At 42.2% G+C, this 17,031-nt stretch overlaps 4 protein-coding genes across 5 annotated transcripts; 2 read left to right on the top strand and 2 right to left on the bottom strand.

Moving 5' to 3' along the window:
- Positions 1 to 5,273: 5,273 nt before the first annotated feature.
- LOC103975180 (fe(2+) transport protein 1-like) lies at positions 5,274 to 6,696 on the bottom strand. The gene is made up of 3 exons (XM_009390089.3): positions 6,032 to 6,696; positions 5,809 to 5,958; positions 5,274 to 5,711 (listed from the first exon to the last, which is right to left on the bottom strand). Exons 1-3 carry the CDS (start codon positions 6,665 to 6,667, stop codon positions 5,406 to 5,408), a joined length of 1,092 nt encoding a protein of 363 aa, XP_009388364.3. The 5' UTR covers positions 6,668 to 6,696; the 3' UTR covers positions 5,274 to 5,405.
- Positions 6,697 to 9,703: 3,007 nt separating this feature from the next.
- On the top strand, positions 9,704 to 10,805 carry LOC103990975 (probable BOI-related E3 ubiquitin-protein ligase 3). Of its 2 annotated transcripts, none has more exons than XM_009410296.3 (3): positions 9,704 to 9,785; positions 9,881 to 10,098; positions 10,183 to 10,805. In XM_009410296.3, exons 1-3 carry the CDS (start codon positions 9,704 to 9,706, stop codon positions 10,693 to 10,695), a joined length of 813 nt encoding a protein of 270 aa, XP_009408571.3. In that variant the 3' UTR covers positions 10,696 to 10,805. The 2 variants fall into 2 exon arrangements, with proteins under 2 accessions (XP_009408571.3, XP_065049864.1); XM_065193792.1 differs by having other exon boundaries at positions 9,720 to 9,762.
- A 751-nt stretch (positions 10,806 to 11,556) lies between these two features.
- On the bottom strand, positions 11,557 to 12,396 carry LOC135680081 (uncharacterized). The gene has a single exon (XM_065194072.1). The coding sequence runs from the start codon at positions 12,394 to 12,396 to the stop codon at positions 11,557 to 11,559; it is 840 nt and encodes a 279-aa protein (XP_065050144.1).
- A 1,556-nt stretch (positions 12,397 to 13,952) lies between these two features.
- On the top strand, positions 13,953 to 16,615 carry LOC103991159 (proline-rich receptor-like protein kinase PERK4). Its single transcript, XM_009410518.3, has 8 exons — positions 13,953 to 14,534; positions 14,644 to 15,165; positions 15,251 to 15,337; positions 15,415 to 15,485; positions 15,645 to 15,721; positions 15,859 to 16,003; positions 16,079 to 16,240; positions 16,321 to 16,615. The coding sequence occupies exons 1-8, from the start codon at positions 13,979 to 13,981 to the stop codon at positions 16,591 to 16,593; spliced, it is 1,893 nt and encodes a 630-aa protein (XP_009408793.2). The 5' UTR covers positions 13,953 to 13,978; the 3' UTR covers positions 16,594 to 16,615.
- Positions 16,616 to 17,031: the final 416 nt, after the last annotated feature.

The raw sequence follows: 17,031 nt of genomic DNA, 5'->3' as shown, positions 1-17,031 counted from the left end.
AAAATTATGTTTTTTTATTATTTTCATTAGTATTTTTTTTATTCGTATAATTTTTTCAATGATAAAATTAATGATGTAAGAAGAATTGGTGTTAATGTTTCACCTTTATAAGTATAGGGATCATAATGTTACTTTTTAAAGCATAAAGACTGGAATGCTAATCATTGTTAAACATAAGGGGTAATATGTAATTATCCCTAAAAATTTTAATATTGTAGGAACATCACTGACTATAATAGATTTCCTTCATCATCAAAAGAAAATTCTATCTGATTTTAGGTAAAATTAATTTAAATAATTAAAATTAAATGTAATTAAAAAAATAAAATTTAGATTAAAATAAAATAGATATATAATTATTTTTTAGTGCATGGATGAGGATGAAAAGATTTATTGGGCTATGATTGATTTCTTACTTATTTAAAATTTTATATTTATCTTTTTAATTAATATAGATATTATATGTGGTATTAGAGCTTGGTTTAAAGAAGAGCACTAGAAGTTGAAGTGTTATTGATTAAAAAAGGAGAGGTCAATAGATCCAGAAGGTGAAAAAACAAAAAAGATGAGAAGTGTTGTTAATCAACTTCTTTCTATCTTTAAAAATGAAAATTATCAATTTTAAACTATTAAAATGATAACTCTTTTTTGTTTCATAAGGATTGTGAGATTTGCTTAAAATTGTTTTGTTAAGTATGATCGGTAAGATCTCAATAATATTATTAAAGATCAAAAGGATCAAATAAATAAAAACATGATACAAGAACTCTCTATATGCTATCACAAACAATAGATGAGTCTCTATTTTCTGCTATCATATCAATATCAACATCAATATCAATAGAAACTTAAAAAATATTAAAAAGTATATTTAGAAGTATAACAATATAAAAAGTTGAATGCTTTGAATTTGAAATTCTTATGATGAAAGATTTTGAATCTATTATTTATTTTTATTAAAAGTCTCTTCTATTATAAAATAAATAAGGTTTTATGGTGAAAACCTAAAAGATCAAACAATAGTAAAAATAAGTTTTATTAAGTTTATCTCTAAAATTTGATATAAGAAACTAAAGATATAAGTATATTATCTATTGATAAATTAATGAAATCGCTTTTAGTTTATGAACAAAAAGCAAATAGATTTTTAAATGAAACTTGAGAACATGCTCTTTAAATGAATATAGATCAGAAGAAGAATGATTAAAAGAAAAAAATTTAAAATCAAATCTCAAGGGAGCGGTCAGCATGGTAGAGGTTGTGGATGATTTGTAGAGGTTGTGGATGATTTGACGCTCAAGATAGGAGACAAGGTCGATCAAATGAGAGTCGAAGGAACTCTAATGTAGGTAATAAAGAAACTCGTCAATCGTTTTATTATAAAAAAGTTGGGCATATTGAAAAATTTATTAAAACAAAAATCAAATAAATTATCATAAAGAAATTAGTAAAACCAAGATACAGAAAATAATTTTCTTTATGACATTTGATGAAGAATATTTTGGTCTTTGAATAGTGGATGCAGTATTCATATAACAAAAGACAAAAGTTGTTTCAAATGCTAGATATTTTAATCAAATTTATGGTGCAAAATGGGAATGACAATAAAACTCAAGTGGAAAGGAAAAGAACATTTGCTATGAATACCAATTATAGTAAATAATTTATTGATAATATAATATTTATTTTTAGTTTAAAGTAAAATCTTATTAGTATAAGATAATTGATGAGAAAAAAAAATATTTTTTATGATATAAATATTTGATTTATGATTAAAAAATTATTAGGAATTATGAGGATGACAAAAAAAATAAAATATTTTCTTCATTATTTTTTAGATTTATCTTTTCTTACATTCACTACTATTGTTATTGATGAATTATGATATAAAAAATATGGTCATCTGAATTATAATAAACTAGAACTATTAAATTAGAAGAATATGATAATTGGTTTGCCTAAAATTAAGAATTAAGATACTATATATAAATCTTAGGCTTTTAAAAAATAACACAAAAATTCCTTTTAGATAGGTTATTCTCGGAGAGACAAAAGAACGCTTGAAAATTATGCATATAGATATATTTATGGGTTTATGCAAACTATCTTGCACGGGGACACTAAACATATTGACGTCAGTTATTTATGAACTGATTGATAAAGAAAGAATTTAAATAGACTTACGTAAGATCAATTTGTTAACATTTTAATAAAAGCTTTGATGAAAAAATATATATATTTAAGATAATTTCAAGTTACAATTATTTTAAATTAAAATGATGGGATAAAATTAATTCAAATAATTATGATTAGATATAATAAAAAAATAAAGATTTAGATTAAAATGAATAAATACATGATTAATTTTTTGATGCATGAATGAGAATAAGACGATTCATCAACCTATCATTGGATTTTCCTTATTTAAAAAATGTTATCGTCATCCCTTGCGCTAACATCGCAAAAGATTCTACGTTTCGAACGCAAACAAAGTTTTAGATGCAGGAGATTCCACACCAACTCAGTCAAACCCTCATAAGCAAGAACGAAGAGAGCCCATCGTTTCGTTTGGTGGGATGAGATCGATCGAGCATGTGCTCTACTAGTATTTTAATTGTATTTAGCCCAAGTCGCGTTCCACATGCCTTGGAAATTAGAACAAGAAGGAACGGTATGAGATGGTTGAATTCTGCTGTTTCGACGGCGGCAGAATATTAATTTCCGAACTGAGCTCTCCGATGGATCAAAATTAATTAGGATTCGGGTAAGTTCACTAAATTTGTCGGCATCGAAAGAATAACTCCGTCAAACGAGACAGTAGACACAACAACAACTAAAAAAGTCAACTGGTTTGACTGTTTGTGTCATTGTTTTATGCCACTTCATCAGCAGCATTAATACAAGCGGGTCCCTTTAATAATCCAATCAAATTCATTATGTCATATTCGGTGATGAGCTCGAATATTGTATCTCTCTCTCTCTCTCTCTCTCTCTCTCTCTCTCTCTCTCTCTCTCTCTCTCTCTCTCTCGATTTCACATCTGGTGTTTATTTCATGAGTTGAATCACAAATTAAGTCCGGATATTAGAAGAATTATCACCTGCACATGATCGAGATTGCTAATACCTCACATCAATCATAAGAGAAACTCGTACCAACTAAATCAAAACCATATCTACCTAGTCATGCCGTAATATTCAAACCTCATTCTGCCATCTTATTTGTGTTTCTCCATTAAACAAGGAAAGCAAAGTTTGAAGAGTTTGCTTCAAGTAATCCATAGTCAAAGGCACAGCAAGTGACTCCCCAGACAATCCACATTATAACCTAATGAAATGGTTTTATTCTGATACCTGCTTTTGTGTTCATGACGTCTCATGCAGCTTCTATCAGACTTGGTCCAGAAAATAGGGAAGAATTCCAATAAATTAATGTCCACAAATGATATCTGTCAAAGTAGGAAATGTTGAATGTGGCTATCGAGCATGTACCTAAGAACAATAATTCATAGTGCAAATTTGTAATTCAACTTGTGTTCCATCAGCATGGATCTGAACATGTGCTGTGGCTGCTTATCTTTCTGATTTCTCAGGAGAAATGGTAGCCGATGTAGAATATGACTTTGACTTGCTGGATGGCAAAAGATTCTCATGGACTTGTTGCCGGATGACAAAAATATTCTTTTAACCGATCATAAATCAGCTTCGACTCATTGAATTGGGCAGCCAGCCATGCACTCACTCAGATAGGCATGGAATCGTGTGCTTTGTTTGATCAGGACGAATAGTCTCTTGGTTGAATAAGCGATCCTCTCTTTCTGACCATATAAAGACGTTGTTTATTCATGCTGTCTTTTTCTGATGGCCGACTAAATGAAACATGAAGCCTTCATCGTTTGTCTACTGTTCTTTTGAGAAACATACTTCTCGTTTCTCTATAATGGTGAGTGAATAAGCGATGAGGGAGAGCAGTAAAAAGAAGTAGTGTTCCACTCTCGAAGAAACCTGCAACTCATTCCTCTGGTCGAAATAAATGCCTCATTAACAAGCAATAAATGTGCATCAAATGTTTGGTCAACACGAGGAAAACTGCAAGGATGAGAAGAACCGATACGTGATGACTGGTAGCAGGGTGGCCATCAGCAGCCCTGGACCAACACCACTGTTGATGACTTCATTCATATGAAGTCTTGCTGATACATACAAGAAGGAAACCGATGCAGCTACTGATCCAACACATAGATTGATGCTTCGTAGCTGCAGTGCAGTCCAGGAAATACAAGTGCCGTAGATCTTCTTGTGCGCGATCAAGTCACACTCTACGGACTTTGAAGAGAGCAGCAATAGGATGAGGAGGTTGGTTGTGGGACTCTTTGACTTGGGCTGCTGTTTCATCGAAGGTATGCATGATTGGCATGTCATGATCGACCGCAGCAACCCTTTCGGACCACATTTACTTTGTTTACCGCCTGCCTGTGCTCCAAAAGGAGGACCGGTGTTTTGGCCTTCTCTACTTGAATTGTTTTATGTCATCACACATATTCTAACATCAGCTATTTATGCCTCGCTTTCGATCTCCAATTTATTTCCTACAGACCGTGCGAGAGCTTTCCGAAGGTCCACTGAACTTCTAATTCATCAACAGCAATTCTATATGACATTAAAAATGTTTGAGGAATCAAATTTCTTGGAGGATAAGAAATCCAGTTATCAAAAGAAATCCTCGAACATTAAGGATTTATTACTCTATACATACCCTAAACGTTTCAAAGTTTGATATGAGAATGCATGGAGAAAAAAAAATGTTATTTTGGTATAAATGTAGGAAAAGTGTATAAAAGATTCCTTTAATTTCAAAGAGAGATTTAATTCTTTATTTTTTATTCAAAAATAAATAATCTAATTTATGTTTGTAATATATACACAAATAACATCATTTTGGTTATTCTTTTACGGTAAAAAATATTTGTGTTTATGGTCTCAAAAAATTTTGTTTTAAAGATCCAAATATATACTTGGATAAATTGGAGGTATAATAGCAAAATAATTTGCTTCACCCTACCTATATGGACTTAAATTTTGTGAGTTTTTTTGCTATGTAATAGCATTAGTGGATCCAAAACTTAGATGTGACTATATGTATATATTACAAACATAAATTAGAATAAGGTATATTTATTCCATACTTCCACATTGAAACTAACAAAAGATAAAATGTGAGGAAAAATACCATATCAGGCGCTTTTTTCTCTAAGAATTGAGCAATCTACTTTAATTTAATACGACGACATTACAGAGAAGAAAAATGAGAGAAAAAGAATACATAGAGATTTATGTAATCTATTTAATATTCCTAAAGAGAGAAGCACGCATGCATGGATTGCTGAGGTGAGGAGACATGCACGCTTCAGGCCCATTTGGCCATGAGAGACATGCCGCCGGCGCCCAACAGCACCGCTACGTAAGCCCAGAGTTGAAGCTTGAAGCTGCCTTGTAGCTTTGGCCCCATGAAGTCGTTGGCCAGGAGATCCACCATGGCCGTGTAGTTGAGCAGCCCCGCGGAGGCGGCGTTCAGCAGCCACACCACGATGAGCGCCGTCGGGCTGTTGTCTCTGTAGGTGTTGGACAGCCCGATGCCGAGGACGACTCCGAACGGGGTGGTCACCGCGAAGAAGAAGGCCAGGATGCCTCTCATCTTCATCCCGTACTCCGCCTGCAGCAGCCCAGCTCATGGATGTGTTTGAGGCTATCACGAAGAGATAGACAGATGGCTGATTCTTTTGGACGAGGAGAGAGTTTATTATCCGTACCTGAAGAATGCAGCCACCGAGGCCCATTCCTTCGAAGAGTTGGTGGAAACAAAGGGCAGCCACCAGAGGCCGGATGGTGCAGACGTTCTCAGAGGCTCCCATGGACAGCCCTATCACCACAGAGTGAACTATGATGCCCATTTCCAGCACCTGCATGGTTTACCATTGAAGCAAATACTGTTGCGGTCGCATCATGATCGGTTGAACGATCGAGGAGGCTTACCTGTGCTATAATGCGGTTTCGGAGCACCACAGTTTCTCGCCCATCTTTGCCGTCCGCATCGAGCTGCGGCACGGCGCAATGGCCGTGGCCGGTGACCGTGGCGCTGCTGACCTTCGGCCTCCTCTTATTGTAAGAGGTGAGCATCATGGAGTCCAACATCAGCGTGCCGATGGCCGACAGCATGGCGACGAAGGTGGTGAACGGGAACTTGGACCATGGGTCTTCGGGCAGGCAAGGCGAGCCGAGGTCGTCGAAGGAGTCCGGCAGGACATGCATGTACCCGGTGGCGAGGATCACACCGGAGGCGAAGGCCTTGACGACCACGAAGAGGTCGCGGTCGGGCCCGAGCGCGGGCACCGAGCGGGAGAAGAGGGGGAGGCAGACGCCGAGCATGCTGGCGACGAGGATGGCAGCGATGGCGATGATCTTCAGCTGCAGGGCCGCCGCCTTGTTGTGGCAATCCCCGGGGAACTTGGTGTCGCACTCCGACGGCGCCGAGGATTCCGTCTCGTTGGCCGCAGCCACAGCGTTGCAGAGGAGGAAGAGAAGGAGGAGGACGCCGGTGTTGTGGAAACGGGAAGCCATTGTTCTCCAAGGTTGGTGATTGTTTGGCGTTGTCATCGCAGTTCGAAGCATGGAGGCGTAATTATAGCGCTGAAACAGAGGTGGCACCCGCGAGAGATCGCTAAGTGCAAGGTGAGTTTATGCTGCTTCCATCCAGTTGACCTTTTCCTCGATATCAGAAGGTGAAATGACGAGTTAGCGACATGGCACGCCACTTGGGAGCACGAGGAACGAACGGCGACGGGATATCTTTGGGCATTCCGGTGTGGCGTGTGCCATCTTGGGACGAGACACACGCCAAGGTGTTCCGTAGCGCGTGAAGTACCGCGTTCCTCATCGAGGGTGGGCGCGAAGGGCACGAGGTGGGGAAGGATCTATTCCAACGCAAGGCAGGAGAAGCGGGTGATGCACACGACGTGTTCGATGAAAACCCTCTAACAGCTCTCGACATGAAGCTCTTAAGGAATCAAATCAAATCAATTCGATTCAATTCAAATGATGATCCGCAAGAAATTTATTCTAACAATAGTCAAGGAAATAATTGAAATAAGGTATCTAAGTAAGGAAATGATACAATCATTCATGTAGCTTTCTTAGAATTTTCTTACGAAATACAACTCATCATAATTGAGGTTGACTAGATAGTATACACTCAATTATGAGTGGATTATCTTTGCCATATATTGTTAGCCTCTTTATAGCATCAAAGTTGTCATGATTTCAAGGAAAAAGATTCAATCATTCATGTGACATTTTTAGAATTTTATTATGAAATATAATCCATTATAATTGAGGTTGATCATCTATTCTAATGTGTTTAGCAATCTTGTGTATAGAGAGTATACACTCAATTATGAGTGGATCATCTTTTGCCATAATATTTTTAGCCTCTTTATGGCACCAAATTTGTTATGATTTCAAGGAATTGTTAGAAAAAAAACATGAAACAAGCTTCATAAACATTTCAAATTATACACTTGTTAATATAATAACATGGTTAGGATGATTTTTGAAGGCTATATATATATATATATATATATATATATATATATATATATATATATATATATCATATATCATATATCATATATCATATATCATATATAAAAATAGAAGTATAAAAAATGTGACATATCAAAACAGAAGCCAGAATAATTAAAATGATTAACATTGAATCAAATGTAAAGAGACCTTAAATTCCTTCTCTTGCATCTACCAAAGCTACCCAGAAGCTGTCTTGTTAAGCTGAGCAAGCAAAACTGTTCTTTGTAAGCTTGGTTGTTTCCTTTTTCACAAGTGGAGGAGGAGATCAAATTAAAGATGTGCCTTTCAGGGCTAGTGTTGTACACCCTGACACAAATCTGATGCATGCATGGATCCATTGACTCCACCCATGCTATTAAAATACTGTTTAGTTTATTACATCTGAGACTACATGTTCCCAAATCCTTCACTTTCACCCTTCATTGGGTCATGGTGCTACTGAATATTAAGTTGAATGATAATGGCCACAAGGTGAATCCATGGAGAATGGATTATGCAAAGATTCTGTAGCTCTTTTCATTGGGCAACCATACAAAAACTTGTTTTTATTGGTTTGCCTAACTTTTGATGTCTAACATCATAGATAGGTTCTTTGGAATTTTCTTTCTTATCCACCCCAGATTTGCTTGCCCTCCATGAATGTTGTTCCCAAGTCATTGGTACCACCATGATGGAGACTTCAGACCTGGTCTGTGATCCACATGTGACACCTACAGCACCTTCGATGGGACTGTAGCATCCATTTGTTTGGTGGCCAAAGGTCACTGTAGGTCATGCATTCCAAGCAAAAGTGGGAGACCAAACATCCAAATGACAGTATACTGGTGGCGGCAGGGAAGTTGCCTTGGAACTGAACTTTCTTGTGCCTCTTGTTCAGGATATGGGGACAACCTTTGCTTTGAATATATCAAAGCTAACGCGGGGAGCAACCACCACATGCAAAGAAGCAAAGAAAGATCAGAAAACAAAGAGGAAAGGAAGGTAGGGAACGAAGAAGAAGAAGAGTGGTCAGAGAGATTCTCACGGAATAGGGGTAGATAGAGCAAAGGGTAGGGCAGCTGTGTTTTCTTGAGGATTCACCTTTTAAGTTGGGTAGAAAAAGTGAGAGTTGAGGCAAGTCCTTGCAATTTTAGGAGTGATATGTAGGATTTATGTGTCCCACTTTTTCTGGTCTTCACCTTTTTAAGGTCTCTAATACTTGAAGCAATGTGGGGATTGATGTGATCGGGGTGATGGAAACAATAATGGAGTCTTGGGAGAGTTGATGGAGAGAGATCACATGCCATTTGATGGGCGTTCTCTTTCCCCATTCTTCATCATCCCTGGCAGCAGTCATGAGGCAAGAAAGAGAGAGAGAGAGAGAGAGAGAGAGAGGATATCACTGTTTATGGACAAAAGTGCATCAATAACTATGAGCACTGCTTTTTAGTAGCTGAACATATCCACCAGTAACTGTGGCTATCTAGTCTGAGCTAAATTATAATACTCAAAACACTTTATTTGAGGACCACAAATCAAATACATGAGCAACCTCTTTATCTAGAACATAAAAGAATTGTTCAATGCATCATGATTCTCCTTTTATGTTGTTGCTATATATCCAAATCTGGCATTCCTTTATTAAAGTTCATCTTTTAATTCTATTCTAGAGGAAAAAGTTCTTCTGGGATTAATCAGATAAAAGGTAAGCAATAATGTTTGGAAGGTAAATATATGAGATAATTTTGGATTATACTATCTTTGCTTTATCTTAGTGTAGATTAGAAATTATCACTATAAGGATGATATCATATGGAGCATTTCAGCCAAAGTTTGAAGTTTAGAGTCCCCTTTCTTTGGCTGTGGAATTGAGAGTTTGATCTAAATTTAAGGGACAAAACAAAGGACCAAATCTCTCTTTCTTTCTTGATCCTCTACTTGTTAGCTTGCTTTCTTTTAACTTTCTTCTTTCTCCTCTCTTTGTGAACCAAGACTTAACTAAATCCCTTCCAATGCACCCTCGCTCTCTCTCTCTCTCTCTCTCTCTCCCCATATATATACAGCATCATGAAACACCCCTTTCTCATGGCAGTAGAAGCCCACAACCTTCACCTCTTCTCCTCTCAACCCCTCCTAAGAAGCAGGTTCCAACTTCTCATCACCATTTGTTTCTTCTCCATGCATGCATGCTCATGTCTTCTCTTATTGTAGTGGCAGTCGTGGCTCTCGAACTGTATTGCTGCTTCTTACTGTGCTGTACAGGGAATCAACCAAGCTTGCACACCATGCAAATGGGATTCCTCTCGCCGGTATCCGGTGCTGCTGCCGCCCCCGGCAGTGGGCTCGGCTTCAACAACGTCGCCTCCGCCGCAGTGCTAGCGCCAAGGAAGCGGTTGCGCCAGGTCTCGCTTCTTGGCGATGACATGTCCTCCCACCTGCAGCAGCAGGTGCTCGACATCGATCGCCTCATCCTGCAACACGTAATTCTCCGGGTTCCGTAGTTGGGTGGCTTCTCTGGATCGAAGGAATTAACGGTTTCTGAGGCTTGGCATTGGAAATGGCAGGCGGAGAGGGCGCGGGCGGAGCTGACGGAGCGGCGGAAGCGGTTCACGAGGCAGATCCTCGCTGCGCTGGAGGAAGGCATGTCGAAGCGGCTTAGGGCGAGCCAAGAAGAGATCGCAAGGTTAGGGAAGATGAACTGGGCATTGGAGGAGCGCATCAAGAGCCTGTGCGTGGAGAACCAGATGTGGCGCGACATGGCGCGGAGCAACGAGGCAACGGCCAACGCGCTGAGGGCCAACCTCGAACAGTTCCTCGCGGCGCAGGCGAGGGCAGAGGAGGAGGCAGCGACCGCCGACGACGCCGAATCCTGCTGCTGCGTAGGCGACGGGGAGGAGGAGGCCGGCGTGAGGAGGGAGTGGAGGAGAGCTTGCCGGAGCTGCCACGACGGCGAACCGTCGGTGCTGCTGCTACCGTGCCGGCATTTGTGCCTCTGCGCGGCGTGCGGCACGGCCGTGGACGCATGCCCCGTCTGCCAATGCAGCAAGAGTGGTAGTGTGTGCATAAACATGTCTTGAATTCAACAACAACAGAGCACTATATGCATCTGATAGATACTTTAGAGTCCTTCTGGTCTGTTCTTTCAACCAAATTGAATTTATTGGAGGGTTTGTAGTTCCTTCCCTTGATCCACCCAATCTCTTCTCTTCAAGTGAGGTAGGCCATTCTACTTGGTCTTTCGACGATCATCTTCCCCCCAAACCAGGGGAGTAGAAATGGGGGTCGCATCTTCCTCTCCATCTACAGACCTTAGGCCGCACCCTTTATTGTGTGTGCATTGCAGTGCCCAATCCTCAAACAGAACACTACCGCTATTATTAATATATATATATATATATATATATATATATATATATATTATATATACACATTTATTTATTTTACTGAATAGAATATTATTTCATATATATTAATACGATTAGAAAAAATAGAAATATTTTATATCCAATATATACAAACATATCTTATATTATATTTTGATTGATATGTCTATCCATAGCAACTATGATATTTTTAATTATTATTAGCAATTGATCTTAATCATTATCATAAACAATCTTATACGGATTATATTTAACATTATTAATATTTAAGACACAGAATAAAACCAAAATAATCATATTCTTAAATAAATAGACATAATTCATAAATCATACCATAACTTAAACAAACAAGAAAATACAACATATTACATTCTACGTCAAAGAAAATAAAACAAAAAGTAAAACAAAATTTACATAGATAGATGAGGAACAAGAAAAGCACAAACCACATAACATAAAATACGATCACGATTCCACCAACTTCATTTATTTCTTCATACCTTTTCCCTACTCGCTCTGAAGCAGCCTCGTGAGGCTTCTGTGAAGAGCGAGCTGTCAGAGATCGAATGGGCCGTTCGGATCCAGCTGCTTGCAAAGGCCGAGGTAAGTCAGGTACAGCACTCGGTCCTTGGCGCCGGTGCGGTGGTTCTTGGTATGCTTGCAGAAATACTTGAGCTGTTCCAGCGTGCAGTATCCCAACGTCTGCCCCAGCAGCATGAACAGCCAGTTGATGTTGCGTTTCTTCCCGTCCACCACCGGCCGCATGCAGTTGGGCTGCCCGCAGGCGTCGCAGTCCGGGAACGTCGGGTTCATCCACTCCGCCGGCGCCCGGTCGTGCATGAGGTGCCTCGTCGCCGCGATGCGACACGCCACCTCCCGGAACTTGGACTCCAGGTCGTACCTGATTATCCTCCGCGCCTCGCACCGCTTGCACTGCGCATCCCCGTATACCTCCTTGAGGTAATGGGAGAGCAAGTAACTCAGGCTGTGGACGGTGGCCCGACGATCGGTGGACCAAGGAAAGATTGGTTTGATGGAGTCGCTCTTGCCGCTCCTCGGCCCCTGGGTGGGGTTGCGCCGTGTGCGTCCCCCGCCCGACCGAGGCGAAGCCGAAGCAGAAGATGAAGAAGCAACAGCAGCGGCAGGATTGGTGGGAGGAGGGATGACCGTGTAACGACGAGGAACATGCAAGACGGGAGGGAAAGGCGGCGGCAAGTTAGTCTGCGAATACTGGTGCGGCTGTTGCTGCAGTGTAGGCGGCGGCGGCGGCAGCAAAGAAGAGGAGGAGGAGGGAGGGTTCGACACGTGACGTGACGGAGAGACTCCGAGGGTGAGTTCGACGTTGAGATCGTCGGATCTGCACAAGGAGTTCTCCACAGTACTCTTGCTGTTCATCTTGATCCGCCTTTGACCTTTCTTCTTCTTCTTCTTCTTCTTCTTCTTCGGCAGCTGCTTCTGTCGTGGGGAGATATATACAGGAAGGGGAGGGCCGAGATCGGTGGTGATAGAGCTGACGAGGATGAGATGGAGCGGTCGGTTTGAAGTTCGAAATTGCAAAGATTAAGGAGAAGGGGGTGGTGTAAGTTGTGGTGGAAGACCAGAAGCCAGGCTGTTGCTTAGGGTTTCGGAAACCAACTCCGCGAGAGTAATGGCGGCACTCGCTGTCTTGTGCTCACATCCCTCCCCTTATCTCGCCCCTCTCTCATCTCCTCCATTTCTTTTCCCTATTTGTTATTATTATTATTATTATTATTATTATTAGACTGGCAGAACTAAGAATTGATTGTTGTGATGATACAACGATTAAGAATATAACTAGTATTCGTTTTATGTCTTCGACATGTATAATTGAGAGTACATATACGTGGAGAATAGGAACACACATATATGCTATATTATACGGAAAACTATGCTACGAAGACAGGATATGTTCTATGTCTGTTTCCCATCGATACTGACAGGATACCTTCTTATCTAAATCATCAAGATTTGGATAATAACCGCAAAAGACCTGATTCGATAGGCAAACAGTTCCACACGAGTACCTAATGATTCGATTTTTCTGGTCCGATATCTATCACATCATGTCGATTTGTTCAGTATCTGATCTAGCTTTTAATGAAATCCAATTCCAATATTTGATTGACTTTGCTGTCCTCGATAGGCTTCATATGAACAAATACGGTCTTTGCCTTCATCAACATGCATCCGCAGCAGCATAGCTTGTATTGAATTGGTTTTGCTGAGAATTGACATCTGTTTTACATTCTGTTCCTGTACAGAACACATTCTTTTGATCTTCTAGTCTTCGAGTTCCATGAAGAACAAGCAGGTTTAAAGGACTTCATCTACAGAAAGAAAGCTATCTTCTTCTCAGTTCTCTTCGACGTATGCATGCACAGTTCAAAGGTGCAACACCACACTGTGTCGTCAGGACCAACCCCTGCGTGCGAAACCCGGTTGTGGCCGCTTTCGCACGCGTGCCAAGGACAAGTAATATCGAGCGGTGGCGCGGGAAGCAGTCAACCGCCAGCCCAAGAATAGGCAGCAGGTTGGCTAAGAATGGAGGACGACGGAACGTCTTCTCTTCCTTCCTCTTTCTCTTCTGTTTCTTGTTACTCCCATCCTTTTCTCCCCTTAATTCCAGCCTGCTTGATGGCTCCTCTGATGGCATGCCCACATAGAAATAGCAAATCTATATATCACTCCAAGGATCGGAGTGCTGGTGTTTGGAGAAGGACGACGCTGCGCCTTCACGCACCATCTCCTCCCTCGCCCTTCTCTGAGTACCATCCTCGTCCCTCCCCTTGGGTCATGAGAAGATAGCAGAAAAGGTATTTGTAGGAATTGAAGATTCATGTTTTCATGGCGTTTGTTTGATGGCTTCTGATCATGGAGCTCTTTGTAGGGGTTCTTAGTATACTACCACGGCATTGTCCGAAACAACAGTTGAGAGGGAGGGCGGCGAGTCCGGAATATGACTTCCGCTCGGCCGCCGGGTGTTTCCTCATCAACCTCAATCAATTCTTCGTCTTCGTCTTCGTTTTCGTCGTCGTCAGTATCTCCTCCTCCATTGAAGTCGCCGGACGCTTCCCCACCTCCGACCGCTAGCCCAACACCGCCCGATAAATCACCACCCTCGCCTCCTTCATCCTCGAAAGACGCCTCGCCATCGCTGGAGTCAGACGATGGCTCTTCTTCAGTTCCCTCGCCATCTCCACTGCCCACCTCGCTGCTGCGGCCCTCTCGGACATCATCGTCGCCGGTCACTCCCTACTCCAAGTCGTTGGTGCATGCTGATTCCACGCAGGATTCAGGGGGATCAACACCGGCAGACTCATTCTCCAAGTCAAGCGAAGTTCACCATTCTGATATGAACTTGCCGCTTGTCATCGGAGTGGCGGCAGGCTTAGGGCTATTCTTTGTCCTCATGGTAATTGCATGCGTCTGTTGCTCCACGAAGAAGAAGAAGAAGGAGAAGGACAAGTGCCACAACGCTATGCAGTACTATTCCGATCCTTCGGGATACAAAGGTACACGAAGCAATCTCTTGGCTTAAATCTTACCGACAAAACTGCGAGTCTCAAGTGCAGATTACTTAACCAAGAAGTAGTGCAACCGACAACTTGTCTGTGATTGTAGACAGCGACTATTACGGCGGTGGACCGCCCCAAAAGTGGCACAACGAAGACCATGACGTGAAGGTGCCACCACCTCCGGGACCCTTGCACGGAGGAGGGTGGCATGCTCACCATCCTCCGCCCATGATGAACAGCGAAGACGCAACCTCAGCCTACTCAGCGCCTCATGGTCCTCCACTGCCACCCCCCTCCCCTGTCATCGCCCTCGCCTTCAACAAGAGCACCTTCTGCTACGAAGAGCTCGCGACTGCGACCAACGGGTTCTCGCATGCTAACCTGTTGGGGCAGGGAGGATTTGGGTACGTGCACAAAGGAGTTCTCCCCAATGGGAAGGAGATCGCAGTAAAGCAACTCAAGTCGGGGAGCGGACAGGGAGAGCGGGAGTTCCAGGCTGAGGTCGACATCATTAGCCGCGTTCACCATCGCCACCTCGTGTCGCTCGTCGGATACTGCATCTCTGGTTCACAGAGGATGCTGGTGTACGAGTTCGTCCCCAACAAGACGCTCGAGTACCACCTCCATGGTCAGCACTTGACTCCATTGTTTCCGCAGGCTGCATCGAAGATGCTTGTCGAACCAATCTCAATCTTTTCTGCCATCTGCTGCAGGAAAAGGACTCTCGGCGATGGATTGGTCGACCAGACTCAAAATTGCGTTAGGATCAGCCAGAGGACTCGCTTACCTGCATGAGGACTGTGAGTAAATTGCACATCTTCTCGAGGAATCTGTGTTATGATCCCTAGCTTATTTGATTGAAATCATCTCCTCGAAGGTCACCCTCGAATCATTCACCGTGATATCAAGTCTGCCAACATCCTCCTGGATTTAAAATTCGAAGCCATGGTAAGACAGTTCGTTTTGTTGTTGCAGTACGAAGTGCTTCAGATTGCAAAGAAAAAACAAAAAATTGGAGAGAAATGCAAATGTCAGTCGATGAACTTTTGCATATTACATGCGCAATGTATCCTAAAATCTTTAGTTTATGTAAAAACATGTATGTAGGTGGCAGATTTCGGGTTGGCCAAACTGTCGTCCGACAACCACACTCATGTTTCCACACGTGTTATGGGAACGTTCGGGTGAGCAAGATGTTTGATGAATTGCCAGCTTCTCACTACAGCAAATTCCAGCCTCTATCGTCACTGTTTCTAAGACATCATCGTCTGTTGTCCCCCCCCCCCCCCCCCCCCCCCCCCCCCTCTCCTTTGGTGACCAGGTATTTGGCTCCTGAGTACGCATCGAGCGGGAAGCTGACAGAGAAATCTGACGTCTTTTCCTATGGAGTGATGCTTCTGGAGCTGATAACAGGACGACGACCGGTCGATACACACACATTCATGGAAGATAGCTTGGTGGACTGGGTAAGTGTTCTTCCGCCATGCGTGCTATGGTTTCAGCTGCCAAAACCGACTGACTCATTGGCTTGATCTCAACAGGCAAGGCCTGTGTTGTCGCGTGCTTTGGCTGACGGAGACTACGATGAGATAGCTGATCCACGCTTAGATGGCAACTACGATCCCATGGAGATGGCACGCATGGTGGCTTGTGCCGCTGCCAGCGTTCGCCACTCTGCGAGAAGACGACCGAAGATGAGCCAGGTTTGATCACTGCAAACTTCACCGTTGCTGTGTTCGCCTCAAATCCATGACCTGTGTGTTTAAACTTATGAAAACATCAGATTGTGAGAGCATTGGAAGGCGACGTATCGCTGGAAGACTTGAACGAGGGGATGAGGCCCGGGCAGAGCATGCTCTTCAGCTCAGGCTCCGACTATGAATCGAACTCGTACACCTCCAGCATGAACCGTCTCAGAAAGGTTATGATCGCAAGCCCTGAATACAGTGATGGGTACGACGGACCGATCACAGAATTCGAGCATTGCCATTCTGCATCCAGCAGCGGAGGATTCTCCGGCGACTTGAATCCTATCGGAAAACAAAGGCATTTTTGAGGAGGCCAACACGAGGCCCAGCTCCTTGAGCATCATGCTTCCCGGTATCTGGTCTTTAAGATCGACACAATGTCCGGCGAAGAAGATCTTCTGTGACTTCAATGGTTGATGATGTACACTACTCGAGCACATTTATTTGTCATTTACAGGGAAAAATGTGTAGAGGGAAAAAAGGATTCGAGGATGATGTTGTGCTTTATCCAATTGTTCTCGTTTAGCTAATGGATTTTGTATCTCATTCGTCTATTCGAAACCTCATCTTTTAAATATCATATAAAAAAATGTTTATTGGGTGATGATACATTTGATTCATCAAATGCTAACGTCATCCGAAAGCCAACGCGGAAAACACCTGTTAGAACGCGTGTGCATCATGTCGCGACTTGAGACACAACCATCCACGGCGACGTGGCATTTATGGCTTGGATTAACAATGGG

The sequence above is a fragment of the Musa acuminata genome, chromosome BXJ1-7 (genome assembly GCF_036884655.1).
Source record: "Musa acuminata AAA Group cultivar baxijiao chromosome BXJ1-7, Cavendish_Baxijiao_AAA, whole genome shotgun sequence".
Lineage (NCBI taxonomy): Eukaryota > Viridiplantae > Streptophyta > Magnoliopsida > Zingiberales > Musaceae > Musa > Musa acuminata.
Note: the sequence above shows the minus strand (reverse complement) of the source record. Positions and strands in the feature narration are given on the sequence as shown.